At 43.7% G+C, this 23,080-nt stretch overlaps 1 protein-coding gene across 2 annotated transcripts in view; it reads right to left on the bottom strand.

Moving 5' to 3' along the window:
* The window catches only part of LOC126262904 (monocarboxylate transporter 1-like), a 116,666-nt gene that overhangs the window by 2,751 nt on the left and 90,835 nt on the right, over positions 1 to 23,080 (bottom strand). For both annotated transcript variants that reach the window (XM_049959808.1, XM_049959807.1), the window contains one exon: positions 17,914 to 18,105. In XM_049959808.1, coding sequence (XP_049815765.1) covers positions 17,914 to 18,105 — 192 coding nt within the window. The remainder of the gene's footprint in view (positions 1 to 17,913; positions 18,106 to 23,080) is intronic.

Here is a 23,080-nt window from a genome sequence, read left to right as displayed (position 1 = left end):
CCATTACACCATTATGGTCAACATAGCTGTTGTCCAATGTTGGAGAGCCCTGGTAATAGTGAAAATATAAGGGGAGATGTGAACTGGAGTTTGTGTTGGGGAGGGTACTTGACTTGAGTAGTTCATGCAGCTGTGTTGACCACAATGTTGCGGTGGTGTAATGGTCAGCATACCTGTCTACTAAGAAAGAAGAGCAGGGTTCGAGTCCCAGCCACAATACCAATTTTAATTCACTTCTTCAGCTTCCAACGTTATCGTAGATAAGTTAGAAACTGCAATGTCACAGCGAAAATTTAAGATAGAGACAAATAGGGGAAACTCTCGCCGTGTACTGGTAGGCATTATCTTGGTGAAATGTAAACCCAGGACTTCCTACCACGAAAGAGAATGAAACAGCCTGTTGAATACCGTAGACGTACCGCTATACTTTGCTGTGGCTGCCAACCAAAGGAGTCCTCCTATGAAAATAAATGGCATCCCACACCATCACTGGTGGTAGTCGTGCCATAAGACGGGCGACATTCAGGTTGGTATCCCACCGCTGTCCAGAGCGTCTCCTGACACGTCTTCACCGATCATGAGGCTTCAGTTCGAGGTGACAATCATCACTGAAGACAACTCTGCTACGCAAACTTTGTTAGCAAAAATCTCGAACAGTTCATGACTCATTTACTTCAACTTTTACCTGATGCCCCAACAAACATTCAGATGTACATAAAAAAAGCACTTCGTCTTCAGGCCACGAGTGGCCTACGAGGCCATCCGACCGCCGTGTCATCCTCAGTGGAGGATGCGGATAGGAGGGGCGTGGGGTCAGCACACGGCTCTCCCGGCCGTTATGATGGTATTCTTGACCGAAGCCGCTACTATTCGGTCGAGTAGCTCCTCAAGTGGCATCACGAGGCTGAGTGCACCCCAAAAAATGGCAACAGCGCATGGCGGCCTGGATGGTCACCCATCCAAGTGCCGACCACGCCCGACAGCGCTTAACTTCGGTGATCTCACAGGAACCGGTGTAACCACTGCGGCAGGGCCTCTGCCTTCATATGCGCATAAGGTTTATGTGTTTTTTAGCTAACAGTGTTATGGTTATCTGTTAAAATCAAACGTGAAAAAGAAGAAGCTGTGCTGCACTGTGAAAATGTGTAGTTTCCTTTCTCTGTAGTCAGTTTTAACTATGATAGCAGGACATTGAAAACATTAGAAAAACTGTTTCTTCTATAGATAGTCTTTCTTCTTGTACGTAGTTTCAAACAAAAGCTGTGTGCACAAAAATGTGCAGTTTTTTCCCCTCACTGCTGGTTTTAACAGAAAACAGGAAACTTGTACTTATGGCTTAACAGCTTATCATTAGGATACTACTACAGAATCTGAATCGACCGAAACTTTGTAAGCCTCCCCATTCACAGATTAATACTTCTAGAAATACTGTCATTGAAGCGACTGTTCTCACAAATCCAGCAGCTGGAAACGTCTCTCTCATACCCCATATAACAATAATCCCAACAGATTTTCCCCTACCATTTTAAGAGCCTTTAGTTTCCAATCAAGGTTTCGTTCGCAATAACAGTAAGTCTCAAGGTCAGAGACAAAGAGGAGGCAGTCGGAGAGGGGAGAGGAAATGGACAGGAAGAGAAGACACGAGGAGATGGAGAGAGAGGGAGAGGAAGAGACAGACAGAGAGAAGGTTAAGTGGAAATAGAGAAGCAGATGAGGAGATGGACAGAGTGAGGAAGGAGGAGGAGGTGACGGACAAAGACAGGGGGAGGTTCAAAATGGTTCAAATGGCTCTGAGCACTATGGGACTTAACATCTGAGGTCATCAGTCCCCTAGAACTTAGAACTACTTAAACCTAACTAACCTAAGGACATCACACACATCCATGCCCGAAGCAGGATTCGAACCTGCGACCGTAGCGGTCGCTCGGTTCCAGACTGAAGCGCCTTTAACCGCGTGGCCACACTGGCCGGCCAGGGGGAGGAGGAAATGGACAAAGAATATGGAGAACTACAGAGTGTGATTCAAAGGTTTCAAGACTTAGAACTAGAAATTTATTGGACATTTAAGTACAGCGGACTAAAATTCTTCAGAATATGAACCGTGAGCATTAACACAGAGCTGCCATTACGTCTTCCACTGTTCGTAGTCCTTCTGGAAGGCCTAGTGGGTCATGCTGTCAAGGGCTCTCGTCGAAGCCTGCTGGATGGCGTCGATGGAGTCGAATCGCTTCCCTTTTAGGCCTGTCTCGATTCGTTGGAAGAGGAAAAAGCCACTTGGAGTCAAGTCAGGGCTGTAGGGTGGCTGCGGCAGTGTTGTCGCGTTGAACATGACCAAAACTTCGGCGACTGCCGCAACATGTGAACGGGCGCGTTGTCGTGGTGGAGAATCCAATCGCCCTTGATCGCCATTCGGACGCGGCCAACTCGATCCCTCAAGCAGCACTCACACTAAGACGACGGACACTATTTAAAAGTTCCCTCACTCTCTCCACATTTTGGTCCGTTCGGCTTGATGATGGCCTCCCAGAGCGGTCGTCGTCTTCAAGAGCCCCGCGACCATCTTTGAAACACGTTTGTGCTACATGAAAACCATTGCATGGGACATGGCTTCTTCCTTAAAGGCCTCTTGAACCGTACCGAGAGTCTCCGTGGCGGTTTTGTTCAGTCGCACGCAAAACTTAATCGCCTAACGCTGCTCCAAGTGCTGCTCCATTTCCACCTCTCCCACTTTCCGACCGAGGTCAATGACATGCACTCACGCTGCAAGCGATGCGCACTCTCCTGGGTTCCGGAGGCAACTGCCGCAGTATCACTTCATTCGCTGAGAACCCCCACTACTTCCCCCACCCGGCGGAACTGGTCCGCGCGCTCACTTATACTCAGAAATGAATCCGTCTTGAAACTTCTGAATCGCACCTTGTATATCCACTTCCCCCACGTATTTAGTAACTGTTGATCATCGCCAGATTTGCTAGTCTACCGTGAAAGCAACATTGTACAGACATGTCAAAGCTCTGAAGTGAAAAGTAAAAGACAAGCAACTGTTTTACCATCAGCTATACGATACAGAACAATGTAGTCATTTGATTGTGTGGATCATTCTGTACTTCTGGAATATAACGAAAATTGGGACACACCTAGCAATAGTCTACATCATACCTTCTACTAACAACAATTTCGACACAGGCTGCAATATTTACCAAATGGAACTATGGTAGCAAGGCTCTCTAAAACGATTACAGACAACATTTCCTACAATAAACTACTAAATAACATCAAAATCTAATGAAAATATGTAATGTAAAACACACTCGCACACAACATAACCAAACAACTGAATAAAACTTTAGGAAGGAAGGAGGTGTTTTGATGAAATGTTATTGAAATACATCACTCATCCAGCTTTTTTTCGTAATACGCAAAGAGAACTTCTGTTACATTTACATACTGAAAAGCACAGTGCTGGAAAAAGACAGAGATGAAATATCGTCAACAGTGATGGTGCAACAAGGCAGAGATGGAAGGCCAATATTTGGAAAGTAAATAATCTGCCACCAAAAAAGTTCTGTTTATCATTTACCGAGTACAAGACACATGCATGCTGCTTATCATAATACACAAGTAAAACTGCAAATACGGAAACTCAAACTTTTCACTAATATAAAATCTGTTACTTCTCTAAATATATAAGGCTTTGAGAACATAATGCATGTGACACTACTGTCATAAATCAGTTGTTCTGTAAGATTAAAAATGATATACACATACTGCACATTGGCACTATTGATGAAACTTACACGTTAAGCAGCACTTGCTAAGAACGAAAGATCGACTGCTGTACCAAACTTTGGAAGCACAACAGACCTTAAAAGTAAACACCTCCACATCTAAATTGTCTGAAAAACTTATTAAAATCTTGCTGCTGCCTTATTGTCACTTGTTGGGAATATTTATGTCTGCTACCGATTTTGCAAGCTGTTTCTCTATTTCGTGAGACAATCGAGAAATTGTCAGTTTCGCAGTGTCTTTGTAATCTTCGCATTTAAGAACATCTTCTTCGTATTCGTCATCGTCTAACAACTCGTGAATATCCTCATCTAATTTAATGAGGCGGTTCAGAACGCTTCCCAATCTGTCATTGTAATATTTATAATCCGCGATTTCCGATGTGTCTGACAACCTTGCAAACTTCCGCTACGAGTCGCGTAATGTTTGCTCTTTCTCTCATGCGTTTTCTCTTTAGAGAGTGTAACTGTGCGTCTGATCTGTGGTCTGGCATGTCCATTCGGTCCGATTACTCCAAGGTTTAAAGCAGTGTCGGCTAGCGATCAGCTGGTCGTAGTAAGGCGTTATCTTTGGATCGCTAGTCGAAGTAATTCAATTGATGGTCGCTAGATGGCAGCACTAGTCATAAACAATCTACAGGCGTAGCGTAGGATCTGATAATTCGTTAAAGCGCTAATCGAACAGCTACAATAGCAGTACACAGCGGCAATAATGTAATCAGTTGCCTTTACAAATGGCACTACAAAACATGTTGCGTGATAATTCAGTTGAACTTAGCTGTGTATGCAGGCGGTTGCCGTCGAAGAGCTTGCGTGGTGTGACAAATCGCTGCAGTAAGACCCCCTCGTAGTATTGCCGCGTGACGTGCGTCCAGAAATCGTGGTTCCACGACGGCAATCGTGGAAATTGTTTCGGGCAAAGTCTATCCCGGGTTTCTGCACCAAATTTTTATGTCGTGAATCACAGTAGAGCAGCGATTAACAGTCTAACAACATTTTATTACATAGTCACAGAACATACAATACAACAAGTCAAAGATACATTGTCCTAAGAGTAAACAGTCTCTCACTTGCCCGAAGTACATCACTCTGTGACATCACTACTGGAATAACAAATTACTCGAGGAGTGTTGGTCAAGCTAAGTACCAGGCATTAAGTTTATCAAAATCCTTAAAAAATGGTTCTATAACATCGGAGAACACACATGACCACTACTGGCTGATCCAACTTACAGCCTGAAGTGCACTTGTCGACGAGAATCAGCAAAGAAAACAATATTCTCCCCACGCCAAAAACTCATCTGTTATCAAAGTCAGTCAAACATTATAGTGACCCTGTGCTAGGGTACTAACTTCATCTTGTAATTAAAATGCCATCATTGTCTGATATTACAATGTGGAAGATACATGACACTTGGATGAAATAGAATGCTGAGCGGTAGTAGTGATACACATTCTTGGGCCGGCCGGAGTGGCCGAGCGTTCTAGGCGCTACAGTCTGGAACCACGCGACTGCTACGGTCGCAGGATCGAATCCTGCCTCGGGCATGGATGTGTGTGATGTGCTTAGGTTAGTTAGGTTTAAGTAGTTCTAAGTTCTAGGGGACTGATGACCTCAGAAGTTAAGTACCATAGTGCTCAGAGCCACACATTCTTGTAGTGAAGAAACAAATGTTCCTGTGCCTTCAATGTCACCCCAACATTATAACAACTTCATGCTAGGGTATTAATTTTATAAAGCAGTGGAAAACATTTGTCATGTTATGCTGGTAATACTAAGCACGCAAAGCAGTGGTGGCTGACACTAACAAATAAGCATTCTGAACTGAATTATATTCTACAACCTCAGGTAACCATAAATACACGTCTTAACACAGCCTCTCTTAAACTTCGATCGTTTTTAATGGGACAATAGATGAAACTGATCAGCTGTTGAAGATATTTGACAGTCTTCATGAAAAAATTAAATTAACGATTCAGATACAAAATAAAACCAGGAACTAAGCTTTTTATATAGAAAGATGTCATTACAGGTGGCATAATAAGTTTTGATTTTTTTTCGTACTGCAACTTACACAGATTATACTTTACCGTTTGACTTAATGCACCCTTAATGCCAAAAGATGGCTTTTATCTATCAACCATGCATTGTACAGTAGTAGCATCTTTAACTCAAGATAAAAATAGAGAAAGAGGTGTATTTAATGAAAACTGTAGCTCATATTAATGGATAAAGACAGTCTACAGTAAACAAAATTTTTGAGAAGAAATGGAGGCACCACCTTAGACTTTAAAACCAGGAATAGTGGAAAAGAAAGGTAAACTTCAATGCCTTTTACAGGCGATATATCACGTACGATTAAACGATTGTTTGTTAAAATATATGGTTGCGAAGTAGTATTCTCCACCGACAATTGTCCAAAGAAAAATTTAATTCATAATATTAAAGCCACAAATGACCGTTGATGAAGTTGAGGTGTTAATAAGATCACATGCAACGGATTTTCAATATTTTACAACGGTGAAACTGAAAGGGCATTAAATACTTGGTATAAAGGACATCGTTTAGGTGAAAAGATACTACTGTGCATAATGCTACATTCACAGGCCACTTGCTAATGTCAGTTCATAATCTGAAAAGAACCAAAGAAATAGAGATCGCCCAAAAAGCAAAGAAATAGTGATGATTATATGTTGTAGAGGTACTAGAGATTTTTAGACACACAATGAATATCAATGGCCTGTTTTTAAATGAGTAGTTCAAGTGAGGAAAAAAAGGTTTCTTTAAACGTTTCAAGCCAGTAGTAATGACTGCATAAATACACTCCTGGAAATTGAAATAAGAACACCGTGAATTCATTGTCCCAGGAAGGGGAAACTTTATTGACACATTCCTGGGGTCAGATACATCACATGATCACACTGACAGAACCAAAGGCACATAGGCACAGGCAACAGAGCGTGCACAATGTCGGCACTAGTACAGTGTATATCCAAATTTCGCAGCAATGCAGGCTGCTATTCTCCCATGGAGACGATCGTAGAGATGCTGGATGTAGTCCTGTGGAACGGCTTGCCATGCCATTTCCACCTGGCGCCTCAGTTGGACCAGCGTTCGTGCTGGACGTGCAGACCGCGTGAGACGACGCTTCATCCAGTCCCAAACATGCTCAATGGGGGACAGATCCGGAGATCTTGCTGGCCAGGGTAGTTGACTTACACCTTCTAGAGCACGTTGGGTGGCACGGGATACATGCGGACGTGTATTGTCCTGTTGGAACAGCAAGTTCCCTTGCCGGTCTAGGAATGGTAGAACGATGGGTTCGATGACGGTTTGGATGTACCGTGCACTATTCAGTGTCCCCTCGACGATCACCAGTGGTGTACGGCCAGTGTAGGAGATCGCTCCCCACACCATGATGCCGGGTGTTGGCCCTGTGTGCCTCGGTCGTATGCAGTCCTGATTGTGGCGCTCACCTGCACGGCGCCAAACACGCATACGACCATCATTGGCACCAAGGCAGAAGCGACTCTCATCGCTGAAGACGACACGTCTCCATTCGTCCCTCCATTCACGCCTGTCGCGACACCACTGGAGGCGGGCTGCACGATGTTGGGGCGTGAGCGGAAGACGGCCTAACGGTGTGCGGGACCGTAGACCAGCTTCATGGAGACGGTTGCGAATGGTCCTCGCCGATACCCCAGGAGCAACAGTGTCCCTAATTTGCTGGGAAGTGGCGGTGCGGTCCCCTACGGCACTGCGTAGGATCCTACGGTCTTGGCGTGCATCCGTGCGTCGCTGCGGTCCGGTCCCAGGTCGACGGGCACGTGCACCTTCCGCCGACCACTGGCGACAACATCGATGTACTGTGGAGACCTCACGCCCCACGTGTTGAGCAATTCGGCGGTACGTCCACCCGGCCTCCCGCATGCCCACTATACGCCCTCGTTCAAAGTCCGTCAACTGCACATACGGTTCACGTACACGCTGTCGCGGCATGCTACCAGTGTTAAAGACTGCGATGGAGCTCCGTATGCCACGGCAAACTGGCTGACACTGACGGCGGCGGTGCACAAATGCTGCGCAGCTAGCGCCATTCGACGGCCAACACCGCGGTTCCTGGTGTGTCCGCTGTGCCGTGCGTGTGATCATTGCTTGTACAGCCCTCTCGCAGTGTCCGGAGCAAGTATGGTGGGTCTGACACACCGGTGTCAATGTGTTCTTTTTTCCATTTCCAGGAGTGTATATTGCCAGGGTAAATTGTTGTCAACAGAACTTCCTGTCAGAAAGCGTTACTATCCTCACACAAAGTGACGTAATATTTTCATTAGCTCACTAGATGGGCTTACTCTTTGATAGCTTTGTTTATTAAAATAGGGCACTGCTATGTACTTTTACAGAGCTGCACGCCTATGTATTTTTTTTGCTATGTTTTATTCAGAGTTTTAATTTCTCCTACCATTTCTTCATTAGAGAAGTAGATAATGTATTATTTCATGTAATGAAGATTTAAACACGTGTGTACTGTGAAAAAATGTAGCAGCTAGTGCACTTTTGGATTTCTTGACATTTCTGAGATTTTAATTGCCTGGCACTGCAACAGCACTGTTACACTGTTTTACTCTGATAGCGAAATATTTTACTATTTGTTTGTATTATGGCAGGTCAGTGCAAAAACAATAGATTGTACATAAGTGAGCTTTTCATTGCAACATCAGCTGACAACATGTGGCACGTGGCACAACCCACAGTAGTTAATCTGCGCATTGTATCTGAAGCTACATGTACAGTTCGACTTTTGCCTCTGTTCAACTGCCATATGTAATATCCCAGGTACACAGTTTCAAAGGTTATTTTGATTTCAGTCACGGTATGTAACTTGAGCTGGTTAGCTCATGCTTCATGTAACATGTTTTATTTCAACCAATCTAAGTAACGGTTTCATTTTCCAGTTGGCGATTTTAGTTACTTTACATCATAACTGAGTTCTAGAAATTCTTGTTTGGTTTTGTGATAAATGTTTTAGGTAGAATCATGTACTCTTGAAGAAGATACTCATGTTATTATCGAAAGCTAGGTCAAGTTTAAGTAAATAAACTTCTGGCCCTGGCTAGCTGTTTATTTTATCGCATGGAGGTACTCACAGTTGCTGTTCACAGTATGTTCAAAATTGGACACCATTATGGTTTGGTGCAAAGTTAGAATTTTCATATCAGTAAGGGAATTTGCATGTTATGATAAGCAACCTGAAAGTGTTTTATACTTAATAAACAATATTTTAGTTTGATGGTAAAGTATTTATTTTTGGGATATTGACCTCCATCTCTGTCTGTATGCACCATCATCTCTGGCTATGCGTCATGTCTGTCTTCTTCTAGCACTGTGTTTGGCCATGTTTTGAAATACGTAAATACAGCAGAAGTTCTTTTTGGGTATTACGGAATTAGCAGTTTAAAGTGACACATAAACAAAATCTCGCCAAAACACTTTCTTCCTTCCTTCCTACAATGGTGTCCGTGTAGTTCCTGTTCTTTCACTTGGCTATGTTGTCTGTGAGTGTGTGTTTTATAGAACGTATTTTGATTCGGCTTTGGTATTACTTAGTTCTTTACTTTAAGAAATACAGTCTGTAAACGTTTCATAGTACTTTGTCACCACAGTTGGTTACTAAATATTCCTGTCTTCGTCGAAAGCTGTTATTGTACATAACCTTGACTATACCATGTAAAAGGCATTATTATGCTATAAATAACATGGATCATATTTTGTAACGTAAAGCATGATGCATCATCTTAGTCCCACCTAAAATGGTGCTTGTGGAGATGAAGGATTAACGAAAAACTTGTAAAAACCACGGACGACGTCAGTACATACTACAAACCACTAGTAACATTTCTACAGCCGGAAGTGACAACAATCATTATGTATTTTAGATATGTTACTATTGTAACATTTGAAAAGCATCATGGAACATTCCAGATATGAAAATATTTAATCTGAGGGTGTATCATGTGACTTGCACCAAAGTGGACCCAAATAATGTAATTAATTACATTCTTCCAGAACCTGGCAGTTTTTAGACAGTGTTGGTTGATGTGTTCGCTTGCTTAGCGTTGTATGTAAGCTGACGTATATTTTCTGCAGTTACAAACCTGGACAGGTTAGGTTCAGTACATTACCCTTTTATGTCAAACTTGAAATGCTAACTGTGTGAGAAGTATGTTATTTGTAATTATATAAGCACAGAAATAGCACTAAGGCACTTAGTTTAGAGTTCTCAATCATACTTTATGCACCTATTTCACGGATGTGTGTGTGTGTGTGATGAGTTTTTGTATATATGTGGGAAACGACTGTTTTGTACTTGATGCAAAAATTGTATTTTTGTAGTATTGTATTCTTGCAGACACTTTGGATGTACAAAGGACGTTCTGACACTTGACAATCGTCCCACAACAACGTATATGTGGAAAGTAAATCATCAAAATATGAATGCTGTTGGCAATGACAAGCTACAGAACATTAAACAACAGTTGAGTTTATTTCGCAGTTTCAAGTTTTGAGGAATAGTAGTTAAAGTAAAACTAATTTTTAGTAACAATGTTTTTGTAATTCTTTACTTACAATACAAAAGCGAATGTTGGTTTTTAACTATTTATGGTGAGTACCATTTATACTCGTTCTCTTATGTCACATTGAATGCTATGTAGCCTCCAACGAAATTTGCGGATGTGAGATGGACATTTACTGGATAGATGGAACAGTATTTGACCTTACCAGTTTTTTGTAATGTGGTGCCTTCTACACAATTCAGTGGAAGGCTACGTATTTTTTTCAAGTGTGTTTGTGTGTATGTGTGTGTGTGTGTGTGTGTGTGTGTGTGTGTGTGTGTGAAAGGCAGAGAGAAAGAGAGAGAGAGAGAGAGAGAGAGAGAGAGAGAGAGGACGGGGCAGAGTGAGTGTGTCTGTGCGTGTGTGTATGTATATGTATGTGTGTTACCAAGGTACTTTAATCGTAGAAGTACTGCACTTCATATCCATTAGGTAATTTTAAATACAAAAACTTACAAACATTCAACAATGAGCTCATCTGGATACTTTTGAGCACAAGTCAAGACGTCTGCTCAGAGCTTCAGTATGATAAATTGTATCATTTTAATGTCCTGGAAAGTACTGGTATGCGGTTTGCTATTTCGTAGTAATAGCTACCACCACTAAAACGAATTAAGTGTGCCTTCTTGGAACGTTAATGACGTTACTGGATGGAGGAGCATGTCTTCCAGAATACGTCAGCAACATACAAAGTATAATGTTTAAATGAAGTACAACACTGTCATTTCTCACTCACACACAAAAACCCATCAACGCACTCACACACACGCAAACACACACACACACAGATAATGGTGTGTGTGAATTGTCATGTGATAGATGTGTGGTTGTGGCCATGTTGGATTGTGACGTTAGAGGGGTGTGGCCTCCACCTGCCACTGCTCAAGCCTCCAACTGTCAAAAGTTTGAAAATAGCTGGTGCGTATATTTGTTCCGTAGTGCTCACGCTATAACTTTTTTTTTTTGTCATCAGATCAGTCTTATGACTGGTTTGATGCGGCCCATCACGAATTCCTCTCCTGTGCAAATCTCTTCATCTCAGAGTAGCACTTGCAACCTATGACCTCAATTATATGCTGGATGTATTCTAATCTATGTCCTACCCTACAGTTTTTGCCCCCTACAGATCCCTCTAGTACCATGGAAGTTATTCCCTGATGTCAAAATGTTCCTTCTTTTTGTCAGTGTTTTCTGTATATTCCTTTCCTCTTCGGTTCTGCACAGAACCTCCTCACTCCTTACCTTGCAGTCCTCCTAATTATCAACATTCGTTTGTAGCACCACGTCTCAAATGCTTCGATTCTCTTGTATTCCGGTTTTCCCACAGTCCATGTTTCACTAACATACAGTGCCGTACTCCAAACGTATGTTATCAGAAATTTTTCTTCTTCAAATTAAGCACTATGATTGATACTAATAGACTTCCCCTGGCCAGGAATGTCCATTTTGGCAGTGCTAGTCTGCTTTTGATATGTCCTCCTTGCTCCATCTGTCATTGGTTATTTTGGTGGGTAGGTAGTGGAATTCCATAACCTCATCTATATCGTGACCATCAATGCTGATATTAAGTTTCTCGCTGTTCTCGTTTCTGCTACTTCTCATTACTTTCGTCTTTCTTCGATTTACTCTTAATCCACATTCCTTAGTCATAAGAATATTCATTCCATTCAGCAGATGCTGTAATTCCTTATCTTCACTGAAGATAGCAATGCCATCAGCGAGTTATCATTGATATCCTTTCACCTTGAATTTTAATTCCTTTGTTGAACCGTTATTTTATTTCCATCATTTTTTTCTATGTATAGATCAAACAGACTAAATCCCTGTCTTTTTCGTTCGATCACTTCTTTCTTGGTATCCTAGTCTTATTGTTGCCTCTTGGTTCTTGTACATATTGTATATTTCATGTCTTTCCCTACAGCTTTCCCCTATCAACCGCAACATCAGAACCGCCTCTCTGGTAACTTTACCCGATCATCATCTAACGCATTCTCAATTTTCTTTTCCATTCTTCTGTACGTTATTCTTGTCAGCAACCTGTCAAGCTGAGTGTGCGATAATTCTCGCACTTGTCAGCTCTTGCAATCTTCAAAGTTGTGTGAATGATATTTTTCCGGAAGTTAGATAGTACATCGCCAGACTCACAAATATAAACACCGGAATGAATAATCGTTTTGTTGCCATTTCCCCCAATGATTTTTGGAATTCTGAATGAACGTTATCTATCCCTTTTGCCTTATTTGACCTTAAGTCATATAAAGCTCTTTTAAATTCTAATTCTATTACTGGATCCCATATCTGTTCAATTTCGACCCCTGTTTCTTCTTCTGTCAAATCTTTCTCCTCACTGAGGCCTTCAATGTACTTTTTCCACCTATGCACTCTCTCCTCTGTATTTAACAGTGAAATCCTATTGCACGCTTTATGTCACTACGCTTGCTTTTAATTTCATCGAAGGTTGCTGTGACTTTCCTACATACTGAGTTAGTCCCTCCGACAGTCAATTCTTTTTCCATTTCTTCACATTTTTCATGTAGCCATTTCGTCTTAGCTTCCCTGTGATTCCTATTTATTTCATTCCTCAGCGATTTGTGTATTGTATTCCTGAATTACCCCGAACATTTTTGTACTTCCTCCTTTCATCGATCACATGAAGTATTTCTCGTGTTACACTTTATTTCTTCGCATTTAACTTCTTGTACTTATGTCTTTGTTTTCAGCCTCTGTGATTGCCCTTTTAGAGCTTGTCCTTTCTCTTCAACTGTACTGCCTTCTGAGCTATTATTTACTGCAGTATCTATAGCCGTAGATAACTTCTTGCGTATCTCGTCATTCCTTAGTACTTCTGTATCCCATTTCTTTGCATATTAATTCTTCCTGACCAATCTCTTAAACTTCAGCCCACTCTTCATCAGTCTGTCTGTGTCTACATCTGCTCCTTGGTGCGCCTTACAATGCAGTATCTAATCATGAAGTAATCTAAATAAAATCTTCCTGTATGTCCCGGTCTTTTCCAAGTATACCTCCTCCTCTTGAACACAGTATTCGCTATTACTAGTTGAAATTTACTGCAGAACTCAATTAGTCTTTCTCCTCTCTCATTCATTCTGCCAAGCCCATATTCTGGCGTAATCCTTTCTTCTACTCCTTCCCTTACAACCGCATTCCAGCTCCCCTCCCCAATAACTATTGTAGATTTTCATCCCTTCTTTTGTACTGAATTTCCCGTTCACTATCCTCGTGTACTATCTCTGTCTCTTCATCTTCAGCTTGTAATGTCGGGATGTATACCTGAACTATCGTTGTTGGTATTGGTTTGCTGTCGTTTCTGATGAGAACAACTTTGTCACTGAACTGTTCACAGTAAAACACTTCTGCCCTACCTTCCTATTCGTAACGAAACCTGCACCCGTTTTGAAATATTCTGCTGCTGTTGATATTACCCTATACTCATCTGACCAGAAATTCTTGTCTTCTTTCTATTTCACTTCATTGATCCCCACTATGTCTAGATTGGGCCTTTGCATTTTCCTTTTGAGAGTTTCTAACATCCCTACCACGTTCGAATGCGGTACCGAGATCGTTTTTTGATTACTACCCAAAGACGCTACGCCTAGACAACGAATGCTTTCATCAGCTCTTACCGACTGAAATCTGTACTCATCTGATCTGTCCATGCAGCCCAGGCCAGGCGCTGCAGGCGAAGTCGTGGTGTTGGCAAACGCACTCGCGTCGGTCGTCTGCTGCCATAGGCGATTGACTCCAGATTTCACTGCACTGTCCTAAGGGATACAGATACATTCGTCGTACGTCCCACATTGCCTTCTGGATTTATTAATACAGCGTTGCTTGTCTGTTAGCACTGACAACTATACGCAAACGCCTCTGGTCCCGATTGTCAAGTGAAGGCCGTCGGCCACTACGTTGTCCGTGATGAGAGGTGATGCCTGAAATTTGTATTCTCGTCAGGCTCTTGACACTGCGGAATTCGACATATTGAGTTACCTACAACTATTTACTATTAGAAACAGTCTTGATCACAATTTATTTAGTACGGTGACCGGTTTCGACCTCTACTGTTGTCATCTTCAGACCAATGAGGAACAACCTCCATCTGCTAGAGAATGAGTAGTGATCAGCAGTGATCTCTAGCAGAAGGAGGTTCTTGCTCATTGGTCTGAAGATGACCTCAGTAGTGGTCGATACCGGTCACCGTACTAAATAAATAGTGATCAAGACTGTTTTTAATAGTAAATATTTCTAACATATTGATCACTGTCACTCCCATAATGTATTCAAAAGTAAAATACCTACAACTGTCCCATGCGTTTAGCTCCAACTACCATCCCGTGTTGAAAGTCTGTTAATTCACGTCGTGCGGCCACAATCAAAAGATTCAAATGGCTCTGAGCACTATGGGACTTAACATCTGAGGTCGTCAGTCCCCTAGAACTTAGAACTACTTACACCTAACTAACCTAAGGACATCACACACATCCATGCCCGAGGCAGGATTCGAACCTGTAACCGTAGTAGCAGCGCGGTTCCAAACTGAAGCGCCTAGAACCGCTCGGCCCCAAGGCCGGCGCGGCCATAATCACGTCTGGAAACTTTTCATATAAATCACCAGAGTACAAATGACATCTCCGCCAACGCACTGCACTTTTATAGCTTGTGTACGCGAAACTACCTTAATATGTATATGTGCATGTTGCTATCCCATGATTTTCGTCGCCTCAGTGTATACGGCTGGTCAGGTGTCGTGGATAGCAAGTGAACATTTATATAAGCCACTTTTTCAGCATTTCACATCCGTTGGGCTGTTTGAGTGGATATTTGGAGAACATAAGCCAGACCCTTCTACCACCAATGTTCCCCATTATCTCCTACTATGCTCACGACTACCAGTTGTTCTTGTTTCAAGGTGTCTTCAAATTAGTGTTAAAAATTTCATTGCGTTGTAAAGGTGGGCTTGATTGACCGCTATGGCGGATGGTGGTCTAGGTGGGTTGTGGTCAGGATGATAGAATACCACAACCCCAGAAGTGGCCTGCAGTGGTATGGTGACTGGGTACCTCTTACACGCCGAAGCAGACGTCAGAGAACAACATTGGAGAACCATTCGAATGTTACTCAGAGTACATCCACTGTGTCGTTGTCCGAGAATGCCAGCGGCCACTGGACATTAGAAGTGCAAGTCCACTCGAGGTGCGTACGGCGCTCACCACGCAGCAGTGTGGTATGGCAAGTCAACTGATCCAGCAGGAGAGGAACTCTGCATCAACCACGCTGGTTAAGGGCCGTTAGCAGCGCAGGGTGAATACGGCCAAGGCGTGTATAATCACACTAGTGCCTCCGCTCGAGGTTTGGATGTTATGTTGTGCTCCCGTTCGTATCGTCATTGTAGACACTCCACTGCTGAAGTTGCTGTGTGAGCATGTCACGAAAGCCAGTAAGTGACAGCTCGTAACAGCAGATTCTGCCTATGGAAGAGGAAGCAGCAAGAATTTTGTCCATACTGGCGATGGATGAGTGGCTGCACATCCACAGATGGTAACCAGCGACCTCCAGTATGGAAGACGGCAAATGCTGTAGTAGGCCCTCCAGGGAACCTCCCGGTTCGAGAACACTAAGACCACAGCATCAGAAGAAGGTGACTGGTTGAGCCATGTGGAACTGTAGACCAGTAGACTCGTGGGACGAACATAGATCCCTACAAGAGAATGATGGTCAGCAGACTGCTATACTTTTGACTGAAAATGAATGATATTTACATCGGCTTGGTGCGTACTTGTTTTGATATTGCATCAGTTCTGCTCACATAAGTCATAACAAGTCCGTGGCTCAGATGTGAAATAACTGGGCCATCGTAGCTGCAATAGATCCGATTTCCTGCTGCGTCGTTGATATTTCCACTGTGGCTGTAGTATCCGTGTGGTATAGGAGGACAGTTCTTGCTGGATCATCAGGTAGCCCACGATGCAGTACGTTCAGTCAGCTTCGGTCATTATGCGAAGCAACGGAGGGCTACGTAAGAAATAATGTGGAATATAAAAACACCGGCAAAGGTTACAGCGTCACAGTCACTTCGCATTCAGTACACATTCTTTGTTGAATAATTGACGTCTACCCGTCCATTGATTAATGTATACCATCTGATTTTAGACGTCCGTTGAATTTCTGTTTTAGTCTATCGAAGCATGATACGGAACACTAGTTTGAATTTCTCAACTCTTGATAGTGCATTTAATGAATTCTGGGATTAGTTGCTCACCTTTTATGTGTAAAAACTTGTTGCCTTAACAAAAGTATTGCAGAGATTTCGCCGGCCATTGTGGCCGTGCGGTTCTAGGCGCTTCAGTTTGAAACCGCGTGACCGCTACGGTCGCAGGTTCGAATCCTGCCTCGGGCATGGATGTGTGTGATGTCGTTAGGTTAGTTAGGTTTAAGTAGTTCTAAGTTCTAGGGGACTGATGACCTCAGACGTTAAGTCCCATAGTGCTCAGAGCCATTTGCACCATTTTGCAGAGATTTCACTATTGTTGAAGCATTATTAATTCTTTTTTAAAACTGAAATCGAATACTGAGGAATGTAAACTGAAATTTATTTCACATTTACAGTTTTTGCTCATTTATTGTCTGGTGAATTATTTCAGCGCTTTTGTGTCCGCTCCTGATATAAACGTGTAATCGAAGAACAACGAAAGACAGTTGTGAGCAGAACACGGAAGGAATGCCAATAATGATAACCAGAATATCCAGGTTCACAGGAAGCTCAATTTCCAAATAGGAGCTAGACGACATCTCAAAGAGATCATATAGCAGACTGCTTAAGACTCAGCTACAGCTGCTTGCCTAGCCTGCTGCTGTGAGCGGCTGAGCCCACGTGACAAACCTTTCACGCTTCTGGTGACGCTCTTCACTCCTAAACTGTTCACGCCTCCGAGTCGCTATCAGTATTGTCCACTGGCGGGCATATTAAAAATGCCTTTCCTGTTTATTTTCTTATGTGTCACCAAACTGTTTCAAATGCAGAAATTAGTAACAAATAACTTCGAAAACGATGTCAGGCCACCATGCGCTGTTGCAATTTTTCGGGGTGCACTCAGCCTCGTGATGCCAATTGAGGAGCTACTCGACTCAATAGTAGCGGCTTCGGTCAAGAATACCATCGTAACGGCCGGGAGAGCGGTGTGCTGACTCCACGCCCCCCCCCCTTCCTATCCGCATCTTCCACTGAGGATGACACGGCGGTCGGATGGTCTTGGTAGGCCACTCGTGGCCTGAAGACGGAGTGCTGTATTTCATGTGTCCTTTCAGAATTGATATCCCCCTGATAACAGCGAAATCTCGCTGAAACATATTTCAGTAAAACAAACAAAGTGTTTTGCATCATGGCGCAAACACCAGTCCACTATCTCCTTTGCATACATAGATTAACTGGGATAAGAGTAGAGGTATACAATGAGTGCAAGACCAATTTTGATTCGAAGTAATAAGCGACTGAGCTGCTTACCTATGATGGGGCCAACTGCTAGAAGCATGATGCCGCATGTGACCATGTTGAGGCCAACACCGCCTGGCAGCTTGTGCTCGGGACAGACCTCGGCGACGCACAGGTTTATGTTGACGACGGCGGCGCCCCGAAAGAAGCCGCACAAGCCACTGCACACGCACAGCGCCACCAATCCAGAAGACATGGCCACCGCTGGAAATACGGTTAAACCCAATGAAAATTATTAGTGCTTGTGAATGGCTGTCCAAAAAATGGCCCTGAGCACTATGCGACTTAACATCTGAGGTCATCAGTCACCTAGAACTTAGAACTTCTTAAACTAACTAACCTAAGGACATCACACACATCCATGCCCGAGGCAGGATTCGAACCTGAAACCGTAGCGGTCGCGCGGTTCCAGACTGAAGCGCTAGAACCGCTCGGTCACAGCGGCCGGCAATGGCTGTCTCAACAGTTAGTTCCCTGAGTATCAATGTAACATAACAGTTGGCGCTTAATGGGCTATAAACCTACTCACGTGACCTCTTTTCTGGCTGCTAGTGACACTAAATCACAATTAATTCTACAGTCACACATACAGGATGTAACTGGTATAACTGCAGATACATTCATTTTCAGAAATAGCAGAATGCCTTGAACGACTGAAAATAGGACGCTGATATTCACATGGTTCCAAAGTTCATCTGTGGTGGTTGGCATTGGGTCACAATGATGCAAACGTCATTTCACCATATCCCACACTTTCTGGATTGGCGACGAATCGGGTGATCTGGCGGGCCAGGGCAAAAGGCTGACATCTTATGACACCAAGAAGGCACTTGTTCGTCCAGCAACATGTGGTCGCCCATTGTCTTGCTGAAAAATGGCTTCTGGGATGTTTTGCAGAAAGGTTATGGCTACGGTTCATTCACATAGGTCACACTAGTCACAGTGCCCTAGACACAAACCATCTGTGATTTGTGGTTGTAAACAATAGCACCCCACACTATAAGGCCTTGCGTTGATGCTGTATGTCTTCCGATAATGCAGTCACTGTGATGCAGCTCCCCCTATCTGCGGCGAATCAAAATGCGGCCACCATATTGAGACAAGCAGAACCTGGATTCGTCCAAAGACACTATCTGATGCCATTCCTGTCCACAGTGACGTCGTTCCATACGCCATTGCCGTCCAGCACGTTTCAGGATATTCGTCAAAGGTAGGCAGAAAAATGGACGACGTGCACGTTACACATAGCGTAGTTAACGGTGAAGGACTATAACCCCTAATAGTGTATGAAGTATTGCAGTGTTTCACCGTTGCGCCAGAGCCGAGGAGGACGCAGACCTGTCCTGCAGTGCCATTCGGATGAGGTGTTGATCTTACTAGGGATGTTCTAGGTGGTTCGACGTGACCCATCCCGTCGTCTTCTACGGCCTTTGGTGAACCGTTCTGGACAAATCCTTTGCAATGCTGAAACACTTCGTCCCACACGAGCAGCTATTTCCCACATGGATGTATTACATTCTTTCATGCCAATAATTTTGTCGTGTCCTGACATAGGTGGGAGAGGGAGAAAAGGGGTTACTGGTCAGTCTGCACTCCCGAGCGGTACAGAGCACAAGGCAGAAGGACAGTTCACAGTGAAGGCATTTGATTGTTTTCTTCCATCTGAGCCAACACTGGTACAGGCATTTACTAGAAATGTAGGTGGTGAGACTTGGTAGGGAACTCGTTGTGGAGACTCTTGGACAAACAGGAATTTGAAATAGTTGTTTATTCCAGACAGGATCAACTCATACACTGGAGGCTAGTTCTAGGGTTAGAGAGGCCACGAATAACACTGCTACAACAGAAGGCAGTGCAGAATTCCCAGGAGTGGATGCTAAGCAGAGTAGCAAACACTAGCAGCATCTTAAAGCAACAACTTAGTTGCAAAACAAAACATACTGAATGTGACACTGTTCACTGAGGCACTCCAAGTGAGAGAGCGTGCCTACGCGGAGCTGGACCGAGGCTGTAGGCGGACGCGGATTCGGCGCCCAGATCGTCTGACTAAGAACTCCGCCAAAATGCGGAATCTAGGGGTTTTAAAGAGCCACGCGAGGGAACTTTTTTCCCACATAAAGCCACCCAGCAAATCCCTCAGTTCCCTTGCAGGTGCCTGCCAATCACGGTTTAGTTAGGTCCTCGCTACTGCTCCTACGGCGGGGATGTTAATGCAGTTGAACTAAGTAAATCCGTATTTGGTATCAACATTGTTCAGCAGAGAGCTAAACGTAACTGCTCTGCCAAATAAGGCTTGCAACATTATTTTTATACGTCATTTAGCCCCGCCCCTGGGGCTCCCCAGAGCAGGGACTGCTAGGTCAACAGTTTTTGGCGTTTTCGCTCTCTTTCTAACCCTTGTGAGCCTGCTGACGTTGCTGTTCTCAGGGCTGGTATCAAGCTGGCTTTATACGCTAGTACGTGCCTGTTGGTTACAAAGTTCTATGGTGGCAACCTACCACAGCGTCTAGACGACATATGAAGTTACATGTTAATCCCTTGAAGAGTAACTAGCACCCTGTGACCGCGTCTGGGGGCGTCTGCATTTTCACAAGGCTCTCCCCTTACCGTTTACTTCACGTAACAATATCTCACCTAGTTTCGTCTGCCCTCAGCATCATCTCTGCTTCCGCGCCTTGGAGCGCCTGTCCTCCTTTCTCATAGCGTCAACATAACACTACAGTAGCAAGGAGCAACCATTAAATTACAAGGCGGCCTCTCTCGGACTCACTGACTTGACGTTACGGTTCGCACATACGGCGTCGCAGCCTGCAGGTCTGCTCCAGTCACATTGGTCCTTATCTTGGGTTTAAAGCGACAACGAGAGCCGCGGGCACACTTCACCGGTCGATGGTGTTGCGCCGCAGTATCGATGTTGATCCTGAACACGGGAGCCGTCATCGTTCAAATGCTAATTATTTCTCTGGACTATATTTATGTACATGTCCTATGAATATGAACGTCCTGTCTCTAGTCAGTGAAGGTGTTCTGTTTTTTTCTGAACATGAGTGTATTGTTAGATGTGGTTCCTTTATGTAGACACATCAGTGCGTTGGTTCTATTTTGTCTGCGTCAAACAGTCTTTCCGCAAACGCATAAAATAATGTACTACCTCATGTCCTCTGCACGGTCGTAACTGCACCGCTATGTGGTCTATAGCTGTCAGAATAGGCTAACCGGTTTGCGTCCACGCGTCCACACTTCAACACCTGACCTGCTGCTCAAAAGAAGATATGCATTAATGTCTTGTTCCTGCCACATATACTTTGAGGTACTAACCAACCTAAAAGAATATCACTCCTGATAGCTACAAATATTAATCTGCAAATGAAGTGAATACTGATATATTGTTGTTCGGTACAATGATCTCAGTCATCAGTACAACAAAAAAATCTGCACTTTTACAGGCTGTACCCAGTACATTCCGCCAGTTATTGTACAGAGAATGGTGGAATGTACATCGTACCAGTACTGTGACTTTTCTTTCATAATCTATTCAATAATTGAGCGAGGCAAAAATGATAGTCTATTTGCTCCAATTCCGCGCCATAATTATTCTGCTGATCGCTACGTGACATACACGAAGAGAACTACATCATTTATCTTACAGAGATTTCTATTTAGCTTCTCTGAGTACTTTTGTTACAGTTGCGAATGGCTGTAACCACCATTAGGACCCTATCAGCGAGTCTCTGAATTCGCATCATGTCTGTGTTCTTGCCTGCTTCATGAGGCCCGCCATATACTGGAACAACACTCCAGAGTTGATTTGACTAGCGTCTTGCATACTATTTCCTTTACAGAAACACTGCACTTTCCCCAACCAATTCCAAGAAACGTAAGCCCTCCGTTAGTCCTTCCTGTCAATATTTTTAAGTGACCGCAACATTTCAGGCCCTTGCTTGGATTTAGTAGTAAGTACGTAGATGATGTGGCGCGCTGAAGAAAATATGTGTGAATTCCTAAGGGATCAAATAGCTGAGGTCGTCGCTCGCTAGACTTAGACACTACTTAAACTGCCTTGCAATAAGGACAACACACACACCCATGTCCGAGGGAGGACTCCAACCTCGGCGGGAAGGACCGCGCAATCCATGACACGGCGCCTCTAACCGCGCGGCCTCTTTGCGCGGCCGCGCTGTAGATGTTCACCTCTAATCTAGTAATCAGATCCAACTGGGTTCTCTTTTTTACAGACTTCACATGTATCCACATTTTCAAGAAACTGCCATTCATTACACCGATTGAAAATTTTGCCACGTCGCTCTCCAATTCCGTCGAAAGAACTGCACCTCTAGTACGTAATGTAATTTTTTATTTGTGAATACGAATAAACAGATAGGTGTTTAATATGGACACGTACAGTGAATTATGGAACGTATTTGCTTACTTCCTATATCTCACCACACTTTTCTCTAGGAGAAACACACACACGAAGCAAAATAAAATATCACATTTTCGAAACTCAGTAGTCACCTTTTTCGACGAATAAATTTGAAATTTGACACTACCTTCCTCTGTATTAGTACAGAAGAGTAGAAGAGTGGCGCCCTGCGACATCACTTTGGGTTCGACGATGCTTTACACCGAAAGGTGTTGACACACGAAAAAAAATTAAAAAATATAAAAAAGAGCACCACAACCTAGAAGTTCATGAGGGGTGTAAGGTTGGTTAATGATATCACAATGGCACCAAATTTCATCACAATTCTGCTCACTTCCACCGTCGACGTGTCACATGATGGGAAGGTCGTCGCACTCCCTCTTATCCACATTGCACCCCTTCCTTCGACGCCTCTGCGACGTAGGTCAGAACCGCGACACCAACATTCAAATCACGCAGTTCTTCTGTGGGTGGCCGTGGAAATCATTTCAGATACACAGTCGCTCAGGATCGACATAAAATATCTTCAGGTGGACCTATAAAGAGCGTCAATCAAACAACTCCTTCGCTTAGGGCAGTCATTCCCACACATTCTGCGGTCGAAAACGACAGTTCGTAGAGCAACGAGCAGCAGGACGAAGCTTTTGCCAACGTTCGACGCTGCTGCCACTGCCACCTCTAGGACGATCCAACCCCACTCTAAGGACATCATGGTGCTGCAACTCCACTGAACGTGATCTCAACCCACTGGAGTGT

The sequence above is a fragment of the Schistocerca nitens genome, chromosome 6, assembly GCF_023898315.1.
Source record: "Schistocerca nitens isolate TAMUIC-IGC-003100 chromosome 6, iqSchNite1.1, whole genome shotgun sequence".
Lineage (NCBI taxonomy): Eukaryota > Metazoa > Arthropoda > Insecta > Orthoptera > Acrididae > Schistocerca > Schistocerca nitens.
The sequence above is the reverse complement of the archived record's forward strand: the minus strand, read 5'-3'. Positions and strand labels throughout refer to the sequence as shown.